This window comes from Leptosomus discolor, chromosome 3, assembly GCF_034619465.1.
Source record: "Leptosomus discolor isolate bLepDis1 chromosome 3, bLepDis1.hap2, whole genome shotgun sequence".
Lineage (NCBI taxonomy): Eukaryota > Metazoa > Chordata > Aves > Leptosomiformes > Leptosomidae > Leptosomus > Leptosomus discolor.
Window position 1 is genome coordinate 52178334 of NC_141393.1, and position 14360 is coordinate 52192693.

At 51.2% G+C, this 14360-nt stretch overlaps 1 protein-coding gene across 1 annotated transcript in view; it reads right to left on the bottom strand.

The window, feature by feature from the left end:
* Window positions 1-14360, bottom strand: part of ZSWIM5 (zinc finger SWIM-type containing 5) — a 101260-nt gene that overhangs the window by 21006 nt on the left and 65894 nt on the right. The window contains exon 2 of the mRNA XM_086462263.1: window positions 7534-7890. Within this exon, the coding sequence (XP_086318389.1) occupies window positions 7534-7890 (357 nt within the window). The remainder of the gene's footprint in view (window positions 1-7533; window positions 7891-14360) is intronic.

Sequence of the window (14360 nt, forward strand, 5' to 3'; positions counted from 1 at the left end):
AAGACAGCTGGGGATGCTGTGCACACCCCAGCCCCATGCATTGCTAAACCAGGAGCTCAAATGTAATTCATGAAAATCAAGCTCCAGGACACCTGCTCAGCACGGCAACTATCTCTTCTTGGCTTGTAAGCAAGAGGACATCAACCCAAGGGGTTTGGCTCCTCTGGCAAAGGCTGAGACTGCTCCTGACCTGGTACGATACAGCTATTTGTATTTCATGTCCTTTAAAAAACTGCTTTAATTTCTGCTACCAGTCACTGCCCGAAAATGGTTTCAGCAAGCTCTAGGCACAGCCTGCACCATGCTGAAGGGACAGGATGCTGCTGTTCCCTCTGCAGAATAATTTATAGTCAACACAACCATGTAATTGGGATGGGAGCTGAAGCAGCAGAAAGGAAATCATGGCCCCTGGATGAGCAGGAGGGCTTTCGCCCATAGCTCTGTGCGTGCCCTGGATCCTGCTCCCCTGCCGCTGATGGCCAAGCCCTGCCTTAAGCCACGAGGGACCACCTCACCAGTGACAGTCCATCCTGGCCATCTCAGCTTTTCTGCGCCTTTTCCTTCCCTCCCCCAACCCTGTTCTTATCTCGCAGATAAAGAGCAGACAAGCCAGTGATTATCCCCTATCAGGAACCGATGACTAATCTGTCTACCACCAGTGCTTATCCGGGCCCATAGCAGAGGTATCCCAGACACTGTGTGCTCTAATATCCTACTCCCCACCATCCTGCCCCGTTGCTCCCAGCTGCAGCTATCCAGACTGGCCAGGTCATCTTGGCTGCCTCTATAGGGTCACGTGGCTGCACCTATAGGGACCAGGACACCGTGGATGCCTGGGGTGACCCATCTCACCTAAGCTCAGCTCATCCTTAGTCCCTCATGGAGGCTGCTGTGACAGATGAAGGTGGAAGAGTTAGCAAGATGCAAAAAGTGGCTACATTTTTCTAGGGTTCCCAGGGCTACCCTCGGCACTCGCTGCTCACACACAGCGTTAGCGATGGCAAGCCCAAGCAGCGAGGAAAGAAGCATGCAGCTAAATAAAACCTCCTCCTCCCACGCAACACATTGAGCACTTCGCACGTTGGGGTTCGGGCCGCAGCCAAATTAGTAACACGCCTCCCGTGCCTCCAAATAAAACCCAAATTTGCTTGTAAATGTATTTTGCGCTCCTATAAAAGACTAAGAGAGAGGGTTGTAATAGCAGATTCCCACATGTGCAATGCAACCCAACAGATAACAGGCTGGCCAATTACGCTGGGGAGCTGGATAAACATTTAAGAGCAAACAACGGGATTTGTGCCGGGTTTAAATATTAATGGCAGGATTTGTCCACTTCCCCTTGCCAACGTTCATACCGAGGGGGCTTCGCAGTGGCATGCCATGACGCAGCCAATGAGTGATTCCGTGTCTCGGCTCCAAAGGAGCAGGGAACGGCATGTAAAACAGCCTGGCGCCTGCGTAACACATTTCTCATATAGCAGCATTCCTGCTCCAAAGAGCCCTGTTTCAGATGTGCTAGATCTTGGTCCTGCCGGATTCAGATTTAAGGAAACACCATTGCACATATCGAGTGGAAAGAGTGTTTCACCAGCCCATTTACACTGGCTGTAGAAACTGAGATAAAAGTGCAATCCATCACACTCCAGGCAGGACCCCCCCCCTTGCTTCAGGGTCGGGGTTTAACTGTTTGACAGCCAAGCGAGACTTCTCCAGGCAGATACAGAGAATGAGAAATAAGGACTGGAAAAATCTACAAATCGGAAAACAGAGTAAAGCCAGGCACGGAAAATTCAGTGCCTTGCTCAGAAATTAGCTGCTCAACATGAAGAAAACAAAAGGAACTCCCGGACTGGAAAGCAGCAGGCTCCCAGGGCTGAGGAGGTGGTGGGACCTCATGGGTCATGCCAAGGCATCAGTGCATCCTGAACCCAAGCTCCTGAACCCAAGAAGGTGAGATACATCAGCCGGGTGGCATGGGAAGCACTCCCAGAGCGTCTCACCCAGAGCAGTAGCGGCAACACAAAGAAAAAGGGGTGATTATTATTTTTAACCAGTGCCTGGAGCTGATAAACTGATGGTAAAAGCAACCCAGTAATGCAAGTGGCCACCCTGGCAGCCCCCTTGTGGTCGTCTCAGCTGACTGGGCCCAGCATCCACTGGTGGCTCGGGGTCTAGCCATGCTGGCCCCAGGGTTGGGGATACCAGGGAGTGCTCTGCCAGCCAGCCGAGCCACAACCACCTGGAGCAGGGCTAGCGGTTGTGGCAGTGGTTCACAAGGGCCGTCTCATGACTGCACCTGGTGGTGTTGCTGAAAGCCTCCAGGGTGCCTCTCTGGTGTCCAGAGAGAAAACAGACTTGAAGGAACAGCTCGGGGCAGGGGGTGGGGAGGGCACAGACAAATAAACAAACAGCAGAAAACCTCGGAGAGAAAATAACCAGGCACCAGAAAGGAAATGAACTCTAAGGAGGGATTAAAAATACCAGCAAAGCAAGGAGTCAAGCTCCATCAAGGCTCCCAGTTTGTTTTCAAGGGGAGGCAGGCTGGATGGAACCTCCAGGGAAGCCTGAAGATTCACACCCATCTGACAGCGATGGGGCAAGTGAAGCCAGACTGGCTCCCAGCATGGTGGTTGGAAGCTCTCTGGTCCAGCTGGTACCAGCATCGGGTCCAGCCATCTTTGCAAGCTGCTTGTGAAGCACCACACATGTGCAAAGGGGTCATTTGGCAATGCCAGCGGCTCTGCTAGACAAGGGGCAAGAGCTGCTGACAGAGTTTTTCTCTCCAGCACTCAGGTGTGTTATTTTCCCTTAAATTCACATCAGCTCAGTAACCAGGAACACAAATCCCCTGGAGACCTGACCTTCTCCTCCTCCCGAGCAGGAAGGCAAAATTTCAAATAGATTTACCCGTGCTGTCCTCCAGATGCTGTCATGGGATGACCTCGAAGTTAACGACCGCCTGAGGACTCCTCAAACATTAGCCCTGGCTCAGTGCGACAGGACAAGCAGGCAGGGCCTTCCCACACAGCCAACCTGGCAGCCTACTTGCTGTGCACAAGGAACAAGATGGGCCAACAGGTGAAGGACAGTATTAGTCTAGCAGTTGAAGGAAGGGTTCAAGGTCATCAAGAATACATCTGGGACGAAAGTGAAAAGGTGAGGCAAAGAGTGTGCCAAAGCCTGAGGGACCATTCCCACTAAGGGTTTTCTGAAGGTCCTCTCCTCCAAGGAAGCTCCTGAGACCTCGTAGGATCACAGTGGCCCCTTAGTGAGTCACACTGACTCTCCACTGGCTTGTCCTCAGAGGGAGCTGCCCCTACACCATGAAACAGCGACGGTTTTGTAGCTTGTCCCACTTCCAGCTGAGAAGAGCATCCTGAGCCTTTCAATGGCATCACAGACACTGTGTCACTCACTGGCATTTCTGTGGGGCAGACACACTGCCCTGACCACGTCTCCTGGGCTGAGGGCAGCAGGTCTCCCTGCCGTGCCCAAGAACTGCTCAAGCAGGGCAAGTTGCCAAGCTGCAAACACCAGGCCTGCCAAAATCTCCTGCTCCTTACCCAAGGAAGGGGGAGACTTCACTGATGATGCACGAAGGACACATCTAAGCCCCAAATCTTCTGGGCCCACAGGCGCTGTCAGTCCTCAGAGCTGCCTCTCCTGTCTTTAAAGCTTCTAATTAAAGATTTTAATGACCACCGTCTCTGGCCTGCAGTGGTTTCCAAGTGGTTTCCCTGCAGCCTCCTCTCCTTCCTTGGCCACAGACTGCTTTTGCCCTCAGGAAGAATCCAACGTTTGCCTCCAAAGCCCAGACGTCCCAATCAGGCTCAATGGATGTATCCGAGACAGCTGCTTTCCTTCTGTACAACCCACACTGATCCTGTCTTCCTCTTAAAATAAATTCAAATCATTCTGTACAAGCATGAATGAAAACACAAGAGGAGATGAACGCTGTCTCCCAAGTATGCTGAATGGCCCGGACCCTGAAAACTCCCTGCTGGATCCACGCTGTTGGATCCACGCTGTGACAGCAGGAAACCCAGCACTGCTGTCAGGACTCATTGGTGCTTCTGAGTTCCCCCTCCTCCACATTGCTCGCTTTTGTCCCTGAAATCTCCCTCTCTGCCTACAATTCCCATTTCAGCTCTTTTTCACAGCCTCGCCCTCTCCAATACCCCCTGGCCCTCTTTACTGCATCAAAGCAATTGCTATCTGTTCCCCATTCACACCTCAGAAGGACATACTCTTCCCATGTTTCATGGTGATAGAGCATGGACGCCCTCAGTGGCAAAGCTGCACCTATCCCCAGCACATCCCACCACAGCTGGTGGCCCTGAGCCTCTTTCTCAGCTTGCGTTTCCCCCGAGCCAGGCTGGCCCCACAGCAAACCAACGCAAGACCTGGGCTGATGCTCTCGGAAGAGTGGAGGGAGCAGGGTGTCAAGGTGGCCACCACCAGATGCTCCTTACTCTGTCGGAGGCCTGGCTGTTGGATCCAAGCTCTCCAGCTGCAGGTCCTGGCTGCCCCCAGCAGCCACCCCACCAGGAAGAGCCAAGCAGCCGCAAGTCATGTTTGCTGGCACAATGACAACCTCGTAGCCTTGCTCTGTGCTGGACAGTCACACCGCTGACTTGGTCCTCAAGCAGGAAGAAACAAGGAGGGGATACAGCAGCACTGAAACCCACCCTGGTCTCATTGCTCCAGCTGCCACTTCTGACACCATGGAGGTGTCAGACACGTGAGATGCTCTTGCTGTGAGCCCACTGCCCTTTGCAGCCAGCTATGAGAGCAGAAGCGTGACCCACTTAAGCAGGCAGAAGTCAAGCAAGGAGCAGAGAGGCAGGCACACCTAAGCTCTCTGCTCGGACTGAATCCTTTGAAAACACTCAAGCACCTTGGCTGCACTTGAGACTCCATCATTACTGGATAGTTTGCATTTCCTTCTAGGAAGGCAGTTGGGAAGATTGGCATGCAGTGCACAGCCCACGGCTACAGACTCCTGGCAAGGAACAAAGCTCTGGCACCCTGAGACGATCATGCCAAACAATGGCCTGTAATTTTCTTTGCTGTTCAGGCTCTGCAGGGGAAGAAGAAGCAGCCCCGAAAGCCTTATTTTACAAAACCAGACAATTCTCTTCCACAAGGTGCATTCCCCAGCCAGCCCCGAGGGCTCTCAAGGTGCAGAATCAGCTCCTCAATCCCACGTGCTCACTACCAACATGGAAGGAGCAGCCCTTTGGGTGACAAGAGGCAGGTGGGGAAGACCCGATGCTGATCTGAAGCTCAACACTCCTCTCCTCAAAAGAAATGGGGGAAAAACTAAAGGATTTCTGAAGAGGTTGCTCTTGCTCAAAGGTGTAATAACCTCAGGTGCCCAATGCACACACTGGGTTAGTGTTTGGGCTGCAGAGGTTGGCCTGCCAAAAGCCAGGTTGGCCTCAACCCCAAGGTGAATGAAGGTGTAACCCCAAGGCGGGGGACAACAAACGTGCATATAAGCCCACAAAACTCTATGTAAAGCACACCCTGAAGAATTTCAAATCCCAGGATCAGCAACCCTCTATGAATGTGTGAACCACAGCTGGGAAGGGCAAGACAGGGAAAAATTTGGGTCCCCTTCAGCTGGAGATCCCAAAATTGCTCTCACATACGCAGCCCCATGCGTCTGCAGCTCTTCTTCACCCTGGGCTCATTGCTTAAGTAGCTCTGCAATGTAGTTGCACTGTGGCTATGCTTCACTGGCAGGACAAGGAGGGCAAAGCTTGCAACAATATCCAGGATCAAGAGCTGAAGCCCTGGACAACAATCACTCTGAACTTGAATGTGAGGGTTTTTAAGCTTTCATTTTCACAGGGTGCAGCATCAATGAATTTTACATCATCTTGAGATCATCTTAGATAATTTCATCATCCTAAGGCTGATCTGCATCCTCCCCCAGGATGAGATGAGGCTGTTCTCCTGCTTGCAGAATCATTTACTCACTTGTGACCCCAACTATGCAGCCACGTGGGTGTCAGATAGGTGCCACCTTCTGCTGGGTAAGTGAACATGTCTCTGTTGGTTCAAAATTGCACGCTGGTGCGCATAAATTTGCACGAGTCTGAAGGGACAGAGAATTTTTGCTTTGTTTTTTAAAACCACTTGTAAAAACAAGAGGCAGATATTGAACTGAAGCCAACATCTGTATCTTTGTAAGACTCTCAATCACCAGTCTTTTGCTGACTCCAGAGCAATAAATATTCAGAGCCTTAAAAGCTTTTCTTCAATCTGCTTAGGAGAAAGCAGCCTCAAACAATGGCCAAGAAGGGATCTTGCCCAACCTCAGCTTCAGTAGATCAGCTCAGGGAGGGAACAGATCTCATCAGATTCTTGTAGCACCGCAGCTCCTCATTCCTTTTTAATGCCAAAAAAATGAGGAAACTCCCCCAAAATCCAGTAATTTAAGAGCACAACCACACGTACAGCAGACATGGCCCAGTGGAGGAGACAAAAGCCTCTCCCAAGGTACGAACAGGAACGACCAGATAGAGGGAGGGGAAAATATCTAAGATCAGAGCTGCCATCACTTCTACAGTGTAGGTGGACCCCTGCCCTCACCTCTACATGTGGATTCAACCAGTTCAGAACCTATTTTAGGCTGCATATGGGGCCTTTCATCTTTGGAGCACTTAACAGGCATGTGTTAATCCCTCCAACGCCCTTCCGTGGCAGATAAGTGTTTATTATCTCTGCTCTACAGCTGGTGGGACAGGCACAGTGGGGAGAGGCTCATTGTTGCAGACCCTGGGCAACCTCAGCTCCCAGGCTCCTTGGAAAGACACAGTGGGAGTGCCCAGCTTGGTCTGATGAAGGGAGCCTCAGGGCAACTCCCCACGGAGCCTGGACAACCGGGCAACTGCAGCAGGGCTGGGATGGGCACTGTGCCCCAGCCAGTGCTTTCCAGGGGAGAAAATCAAAAGCATCTTCCAAACACAAAGCCCCAGGACACTCTCCCTTTGTGCAGTATGTCAGGACAGCGGTGCTCATTTATTATGGGCAAATTAACACCCATGGTGATTAAAGCTTTATCTCCCACAGGCTTAGCAACGTGCAGGGCTGGGCTGACACCATGCTCCCACAAGGTGGAAGAGCCACATCCCCACTGCACCTCCTGCTCCTCAGGGTCCCCCCTGCACCACATCCTTCTGTGCTGGGGACTAAACATGCTCCTTCCCTCCACCCTTGGTTTCTCTGAGCTGTGCCTTGTGCACCACCACCCTGTCTGCTTTGCCTTTTCTTGACTGTTGAAACCAGTGTTTGACAGACAGATACATAAAGAAGAACAGAGGGCAGAACAGGGATGTGTGGCTAACACCAGTGTGGTCCCAACACCCATGCATTAACATCAGATTGATACTGCCACCTCTCTCTCTGCAGTAACAGACAAACAAGGTAAAATGAAGGTCACCACAGTCAGTGTAAAACCACCAGCCCGGCCCCAAACGCAGAGTGAATCAGTGCCGAGCCACCCAGGGGGGAGGGAGGAATTACCGTGCACTTGGTTGATCTCAGAGTTGGATGACAGGATCTCATCAGCCAACTTCTGGGCAGTGGGCAGCACCTCGGTGTGGTGTGCTGTGATCAAATACTGAACAAACTTCTGGAGCTGGTCCCTGTTCATCTGGAAAAGGGTCTCTGAGATGGGAAGACGGAGTTTGACCTGGTCTGGCTTACGGATCCTGTACAGTGAAAGCGCCACAACGTGGGCGCAGTAAAAAATGTCCTTGTTCCCACAGCCGCACGTCACTGAGGTGATTTTGCAGCGGTCAAAGCTGATGGCCACCTTGTAGGTCATCTCTGGTTCTGTCGCAGTTGCTGGCTCTGTTACCGTCCCACTGAGGTGGAACCCTAGAGAAGAAAACGAGAAGAGGGAAAGGCCATGTTAGCTTCCCTCTGACCGCAACCACCCATGCAAACTCTGGAAGGTGGACAGGCCCAGCCAAGGCTGCTTATGCATCAGCATGTCAGGGAATGCACTACCCAACACACACTATCCTGGTGGCTTACACCCAGCAACACCAAGCCCATGTACAAACACACTTCTGCACCAACACACATGAGCAGCCAGACTCATTGGTGAGTTTATTTAACAGGCAAACCCCAGGGGAAGAGCAAAGCTGCACAGTTCCCATTTGTTTAAGAGTCTCTCAGACTGTTTATCTCCTGGGAGTCATCTTCATCCACACCTCCCTTTCACTAAAGCTGCAACTCACGTGAATGAGGGATGGCAGAAAAAGGCCAAGTTTTCCTTTCTTTGACGAGGCAGATGAAAAATCCCCAAAACCAAATGCAATGCAACTCCAGCTTCAGTCCCTCAACCAGGTAGAGCACCCCAGGGCGTGGCCACAGCTCTGAGCTCTTCCATGCAGTGGGAACAAGGAGCAGGGATAGGAGCAATGCACAGCCTGAACCGCGGGCTGGGGGGAAACTGTTTGTTCCTCAAGTTCCACAATATTTGCTGCTCCCCTGCAAGCTCGAGCTTTGCCCAAAATACTGCTGCCAATGACCCAGCCACTCATTGGTGCGATCCACGCACTGGGCTGCAGGGACAGCCCAAATCACTTACACAAATGTTATGGTGCTCCCAACAGCCTCCGCCATGCTGTGAGGGGCTGTAGTGCCTTCAGGCACAAACTGTGGAAAAAAAAGTCCCAACAAGTCCCAAATGCAGGTGAGGAGCACAAAACAGGCTCAGGAGGTCCTCTGGGTCCAAGGAACGAGGACACACCAAGCAAGCAAGGGATAAAATCAGTGAGAAATGACTGGATGCCCATCAACCTCAGTCTGAAAGCCCAGGGAGATCTTCCCAGGAGCCGGCTGCTGAGGAGATCCAACACCAACACTTTGCACTCGCCCAGTCACCTGGAAAAGTGACATCTTTGTTTCCCCCATTTATCTGCCTTGTTCCTCTGAAGAGAACAAGGCTGCACCAGGAGGCTAATTAACATGGCTGGGGCCACCCGGTGCCCCCGTGTCAGAGCCTGGCATGGTACATGGCGCCCCGCACCAGCCCTCCTCCCTGAAGAGGATGCTCACTTTTCTCCATGCCACTGCAACCCTATTAAGCCCGTGTTTGTACAGAGGTCCCTGCGGAGCCTGCTGTCCCCCCAGAGAAGGTGGCAGACAGCTGAGAGCCCTACAATTAGCGACAGAAAAGGAGAAGGAGCCCGGGGGGGGGGGGGGGGGGGGGCGGGCGCGGGGCGGTGTGAAGATTAAAATACATTAACTGCATCAAACCCTTGTGCATTTGCCAGCTCTCACAAAGACTTTCCGAGACAAATTCTACCAGAGGTTTTTAATAAATGGCATCAAAACCAGCTATTCACTGCCAGTCTCTTTAAAGCCACGCCAAAAAACACATTCAAATCTGATTAAGCGTCAAGGAGGTCTGCTTTCACTTTAGCACATGGGAGGGGGAAAGCAGACCTGTTCTGCTGCTATCACCCAAAAGCCACCCCATGTGGCCAGGGGAGCAGGAGGGGAGGGATGGACAACCCTGCACTACCCTCTTGCTCGCATGCTGCGTGGGAGTGGAAGTGCGGCTGCAGAGGTGCCAGGCTCAGTGTCGCAGGAGCCGTGCAGCCAGGGACTGATGAGCACCCCCCGCCCTGCACCAGTCCGTCCCCCAGCAGCCAAACTATATAAATCCTGAGGATAAACTCCAAAATGTTTATGTGTTACCACTTCTCTGGTCTGCAATGCTTGGCAGGCAGCTTGGACTCACTGCCAGTTTCTCCCTAGTTTACTTTTTGAATAAGTTAAAAGGATTTGAAACCATGTTCCTGAGCAAGAATCTATGTATATATGCGTATGTACACCCATAGGCACATACATATACAATCCTCTAAGACAAATTACTGTCCATAAACACTGCCTTGCAACGCTTACTTTAGCAGTATCATGGGCCAGACCTCACTTGGGGATAACTGATGTTAAGTCTGGAAGAACTCATTTAACCAAACAACCTGTTTCAGACAGGTGTATGTCTGAAAATACCTCAACCGTGATCTGAATCCTGCCCCTTGAGAGGGGAAATTTGTCTGGATACTTCCCAGGCTGCTCTCAGGCAACCCAAAAGCTGTCCTCCCCACATCTGCTGCGAGAGCTGATCCTCACAACTCATAGCCAGGGTCTGCACATTGAACAGGACCATTCAGTGTGTCAGCAGCTGCCAAGTTTGTCTGGCACTCGAGCCCTAAAGTCAAGTGCTGGTTTAGATTTCAGCTGTGGTGGCAGCAGGTCTATTTAAGATAAACCAGGAAGTTTATACAAAACGTTTATCAAAAGCTTAGTCAGAAATTAAACTTGGTGAGGGGGATAGAGAGAGGAGCTGGAGGGAACAGAGGGATTATTTGGGAATGTTTACATTAGCAGGAGGTCAGCCTGCAGCTACTGTGCTGCACCCTGCTCTGCAACCAGGTCTGCACCCCAGCACCCATGGGTGCTGAGCACACCGGCTCAACTGTGATGCTTATCACTATCACTAGTTAAAAGGCAGGTTATGGAGTGGTGACTACGTCATCCATCGAGGCACTCACTCCTGGTCAACACAAAACCCTGATGCTACAGTCACCAAGAGGCTACAGGTCACCCTGGAGAAGGACAGCTGTCACTGTACCCTCCTCTCCGTTCATCCTGCATCCTAGAAGCATGTGGGGCAGGCGATACCAGCATTCCATCAGAGAGAAACACAGCCCTGGCCACAGACATGGGGTCTGGATAGCACTGAGAGCAAAAACATACTCTCCTCCATGTTCCCCCTGCATGTTTCAATTTAAGATGTTCCTACAGCTGAGTGCTTACCTAGGACTTCATCTTCTGTTCCTTAACATAAGCTAACTTGGCGTTTGATTTGCTGGCAGCAAAGTGACAGTGCCAGGGCTTGAAAACCACGGAAAAGAAATAATTAAATACCATCTTTGTAACTACAGATTCATTACACCCCATCGGAGCCTAGCTTTGTCCCAAGAATGATGTTGCCTCCTCCATGCCCCAGAACAACCTCCCCTCCCCTACAGGGATACTTCCCAGTGGATGTGTCTCTGATTCAGGTTGCAAAAGGAGATGAGTGTTCATACCTACCCTAGAAAGAGCACAGAAAGGTGCCATGAATGTACACAGGCACACAGGGCATGATGATGACATCTCCTTCCTAATCCCACTTACCCATCAAATGGGGACAAAACACCAGAGCAAGGACCTTGCATTAGTGCTGCAGGACATTATGCCTCTGATTTAAACTAAAATAGATCCTAGAAATGTCCTCTGAGAGTTTGTGAGCTCCACACCAGTGGCACTTCCAAACTCATCAGCTGGGCAACACCTTCCTCCTTGGAGCTGACAAACCCCGCAGGCTGGGAGGAGCACGGATCCACAAAACATCCCTGGGCTCCGAAATACCTACGAAGCATCAAGCCTTTAGCAGGAGCTCCAGTGCAGGAGACAAGGCCATTAAGGCCTCAACAGAAGTATCTTTAACTGAGATGGAGAATTCTTTGATCTCTAAACCTACACAACCAAAAGCAGCTTTGCAAACTCTTCCAGTTCTGTGAGAGCAGACAGAGTCTTTCAGCTGGGCATTTGTAACCCAGACTTTTAAGCCACCCATCAGGAGAAACTATTAGCCTGTCCTGCAGCTCCAACCCACCACCAGGCCAGCTGTGGAGACCCCCAGTCTTGGGTCCTCCAGCAAACCACTGAAGGTAAAGTCAACGTTCAAGCTGCTTACATCAAAATACCTGAATTGCAGAGACAGGCAGACCACAGGTGGAAATTTAAATCCCAGAAACAAGCAAAACCCAGACTTAACCCCTTCCCTTCTTGTAACTGTGTCATCAAGAGCCCTCTCACACCGACGAGGAGGAGGAGAGAGAGGAGGACCCCCCCAGCTACAACACTAGCCAGGAACTCGAGAGCTCAGCTCTGCTCCCTCTGGCAGTTGCTGCTCACAGCCATCCCCCAGATTTCGCGCCGCAGCCCAGGCAGAAGTCACAGTTGTCATTTGCAAAGTTGTGCCATTTGGAAAAATTAGCTCACTCTTCCCAGGCGCGGCACTTGCTTGCCTTTCATAGAGTGTTAGTGCAATCCGGCTGGGAAGGAAGCCTTCAGGCAAGAGCAGCAATTGCTAGGACCTAATCCTGGACCAGCACAGACCAACTGAGGCTGCTGCACTGACATTGCTGTGCAAGAGGATGGGGACCAGTAACGGGTGGAGCATTTCTTCATGTCACTGTGGCTCCTCTGCAGGCTTTTCTTAGTCTTTGTGGAAACCTTGAAGCGAGGCAAGGAACGGCTCTGCAGAGGGAAACGTGCAACAACATCCACCCCCACCAAGCAAGGACTGCTAGTGGGATGCAGCCAGACACTGCATATAAAGAATCCACCCCTACATCTGGCTGTCAAAACCTCAAGTGACCTCCTAGTAATGGAGGCTGATATTCTGGGCAGCCTCAGTCAGAAGCAATGTGATGGAAAGTCATCCACGCAGCTTTCTGAAGGCACCAGCCGCATCCCCTTGCATCCTGGCCAGAGAGGGGTGGCTGCAGAGGACAGTGGCTTGGCTCCTCACTGCTCTTGTGCCTGGTGCTCAGCTCCCAGGACCCCACCTCTAGTCAGACTAATCTCATTTCAAATCTGTGTTTGGGTGGCTCTGCCTTCAGGCAGGCAGGAGCTCTGCAAAACTGAATGGGAATGAATACACAGATCTTTATGGGGCTCAACAGACATTGATGAGGTAAACTGAAATTCTCAGCACAAGTCGTATACACTAGGTTAACATGACCCAAATTTTTTTTTTAAAATTTCCAGACCACAGCGGAAGGGTGTTTTAAACTAAAGCGATTCCAAGCTCTTTAGTGATTAAACGGACTGCAGCTCTAGCTCCTAGTGGAAAAACCATTTGTTTTTCCACTGTGTGAAAGCCATAACTAGCAATGAATAATAATTGCTGCACCAAGTGTTATTTATAAGACATTCTCAGTCACATTTCCATGCCTAGAAACAGCAGCTTTCTAAACATGAACTTGAAATCGGTCAATATTTGCAATGTAGACAACACCCGTGGGAGGAAGGTGTTGGTGTGCTCACGCGGTGGGAAGCGGAGGTTAGCAAAATCTGCCAAAGCCTTCCAGCTTCTAGATCAATTCCTCCAGCCAGCTGATGCTGACAATTGCTTAGTCCCTGACCTTGCAGCTGGAAAGGAGATGGGCTCATGAACTCATTTGCACATGACAATGCTCCAGCAAAGTGAATCATCTGCCTCCGATAGTAACCGAGAGTACGGTGCACCCCAGCCCTCCCGCGCTCCATTCAACCAGCTCGGGGCTGGCCTTTTGTGCTGCCAGTGCAAGAAAGACTCCACTAAAGATGTGTGCAATTAAACCCACTTTTCTTGTTGCTCTTTTGATTCAGCATGGCTCAATGAGAGGCACCCTAGGCAGGTGTTGTCACACACAGATAAAATGTGCCTTTTCAGAGCACTGGCAGACAAAAAGAAAGAGGGTAAGGCTGAATCAATTGCCATTTCTCCCTTGCAAAATAGGCAATCCAAGCTTCCAGTGAGTCAATGAGCAGAACTGGTACATCCTCCCTCCTCCCCACAGCGATTTCTTTTAGTGAACGCAGGCGAAGGTGTTGCTGTTGAGCGAGACCTTGGCAGGGATGGAGGAAACAGGCGACGGCTGGCTGGGAGGATGCTGCCCCAGCAGAATGAAGCCTGCTTCTGCTGTTATGTTTTCCACTTGCAGCCCTCCTCCCCAGACTCCACCATGCTCCTGTCCTTTCCTAGTCATTATTACCCTGGAAAATCACCTCTGGCTTTGCAGAGCTAATGAAGACCATTAACAGCCCCCGCAAAGGAGCCGTGCCCGTGCTGACACTGGAGGAGCCATAACTAAGGGATACAGCTGAGTTCGAGAGGATGCATGATGCCTGCAAGCATCCCTGTGCATACCTACAGCCTCGGACACAACCACCACAGGTTTAGGAGAAATACTGTCTTTCCAGGTAGGCATGAGCTGCAGCTGTAAACAGAGTAGATGCAAGTGGGGTTGTTTGTGCTGGAGGGAGCTGTAAGCTCCTCCGAACAGCTGAGTAAGCTGGAGGGACGCTCTCTCTGCCATCTGCTCTGATCCCAGAACACCTCCTGCAAATGAAGAGTCAATCCACTGGTTTCTATCCCTGTTAACCTCTAATCAGCCAAGAGGACTGGCCTCTGCCTTGCTCTTTATCCGAGCCAGCTAATGCGTGAAGCACACCGCGCTTCCCATCTGCTCCAGCATTACTAGAGTTAAAGGACAAAGATGTTTCCCTGTCCCGAG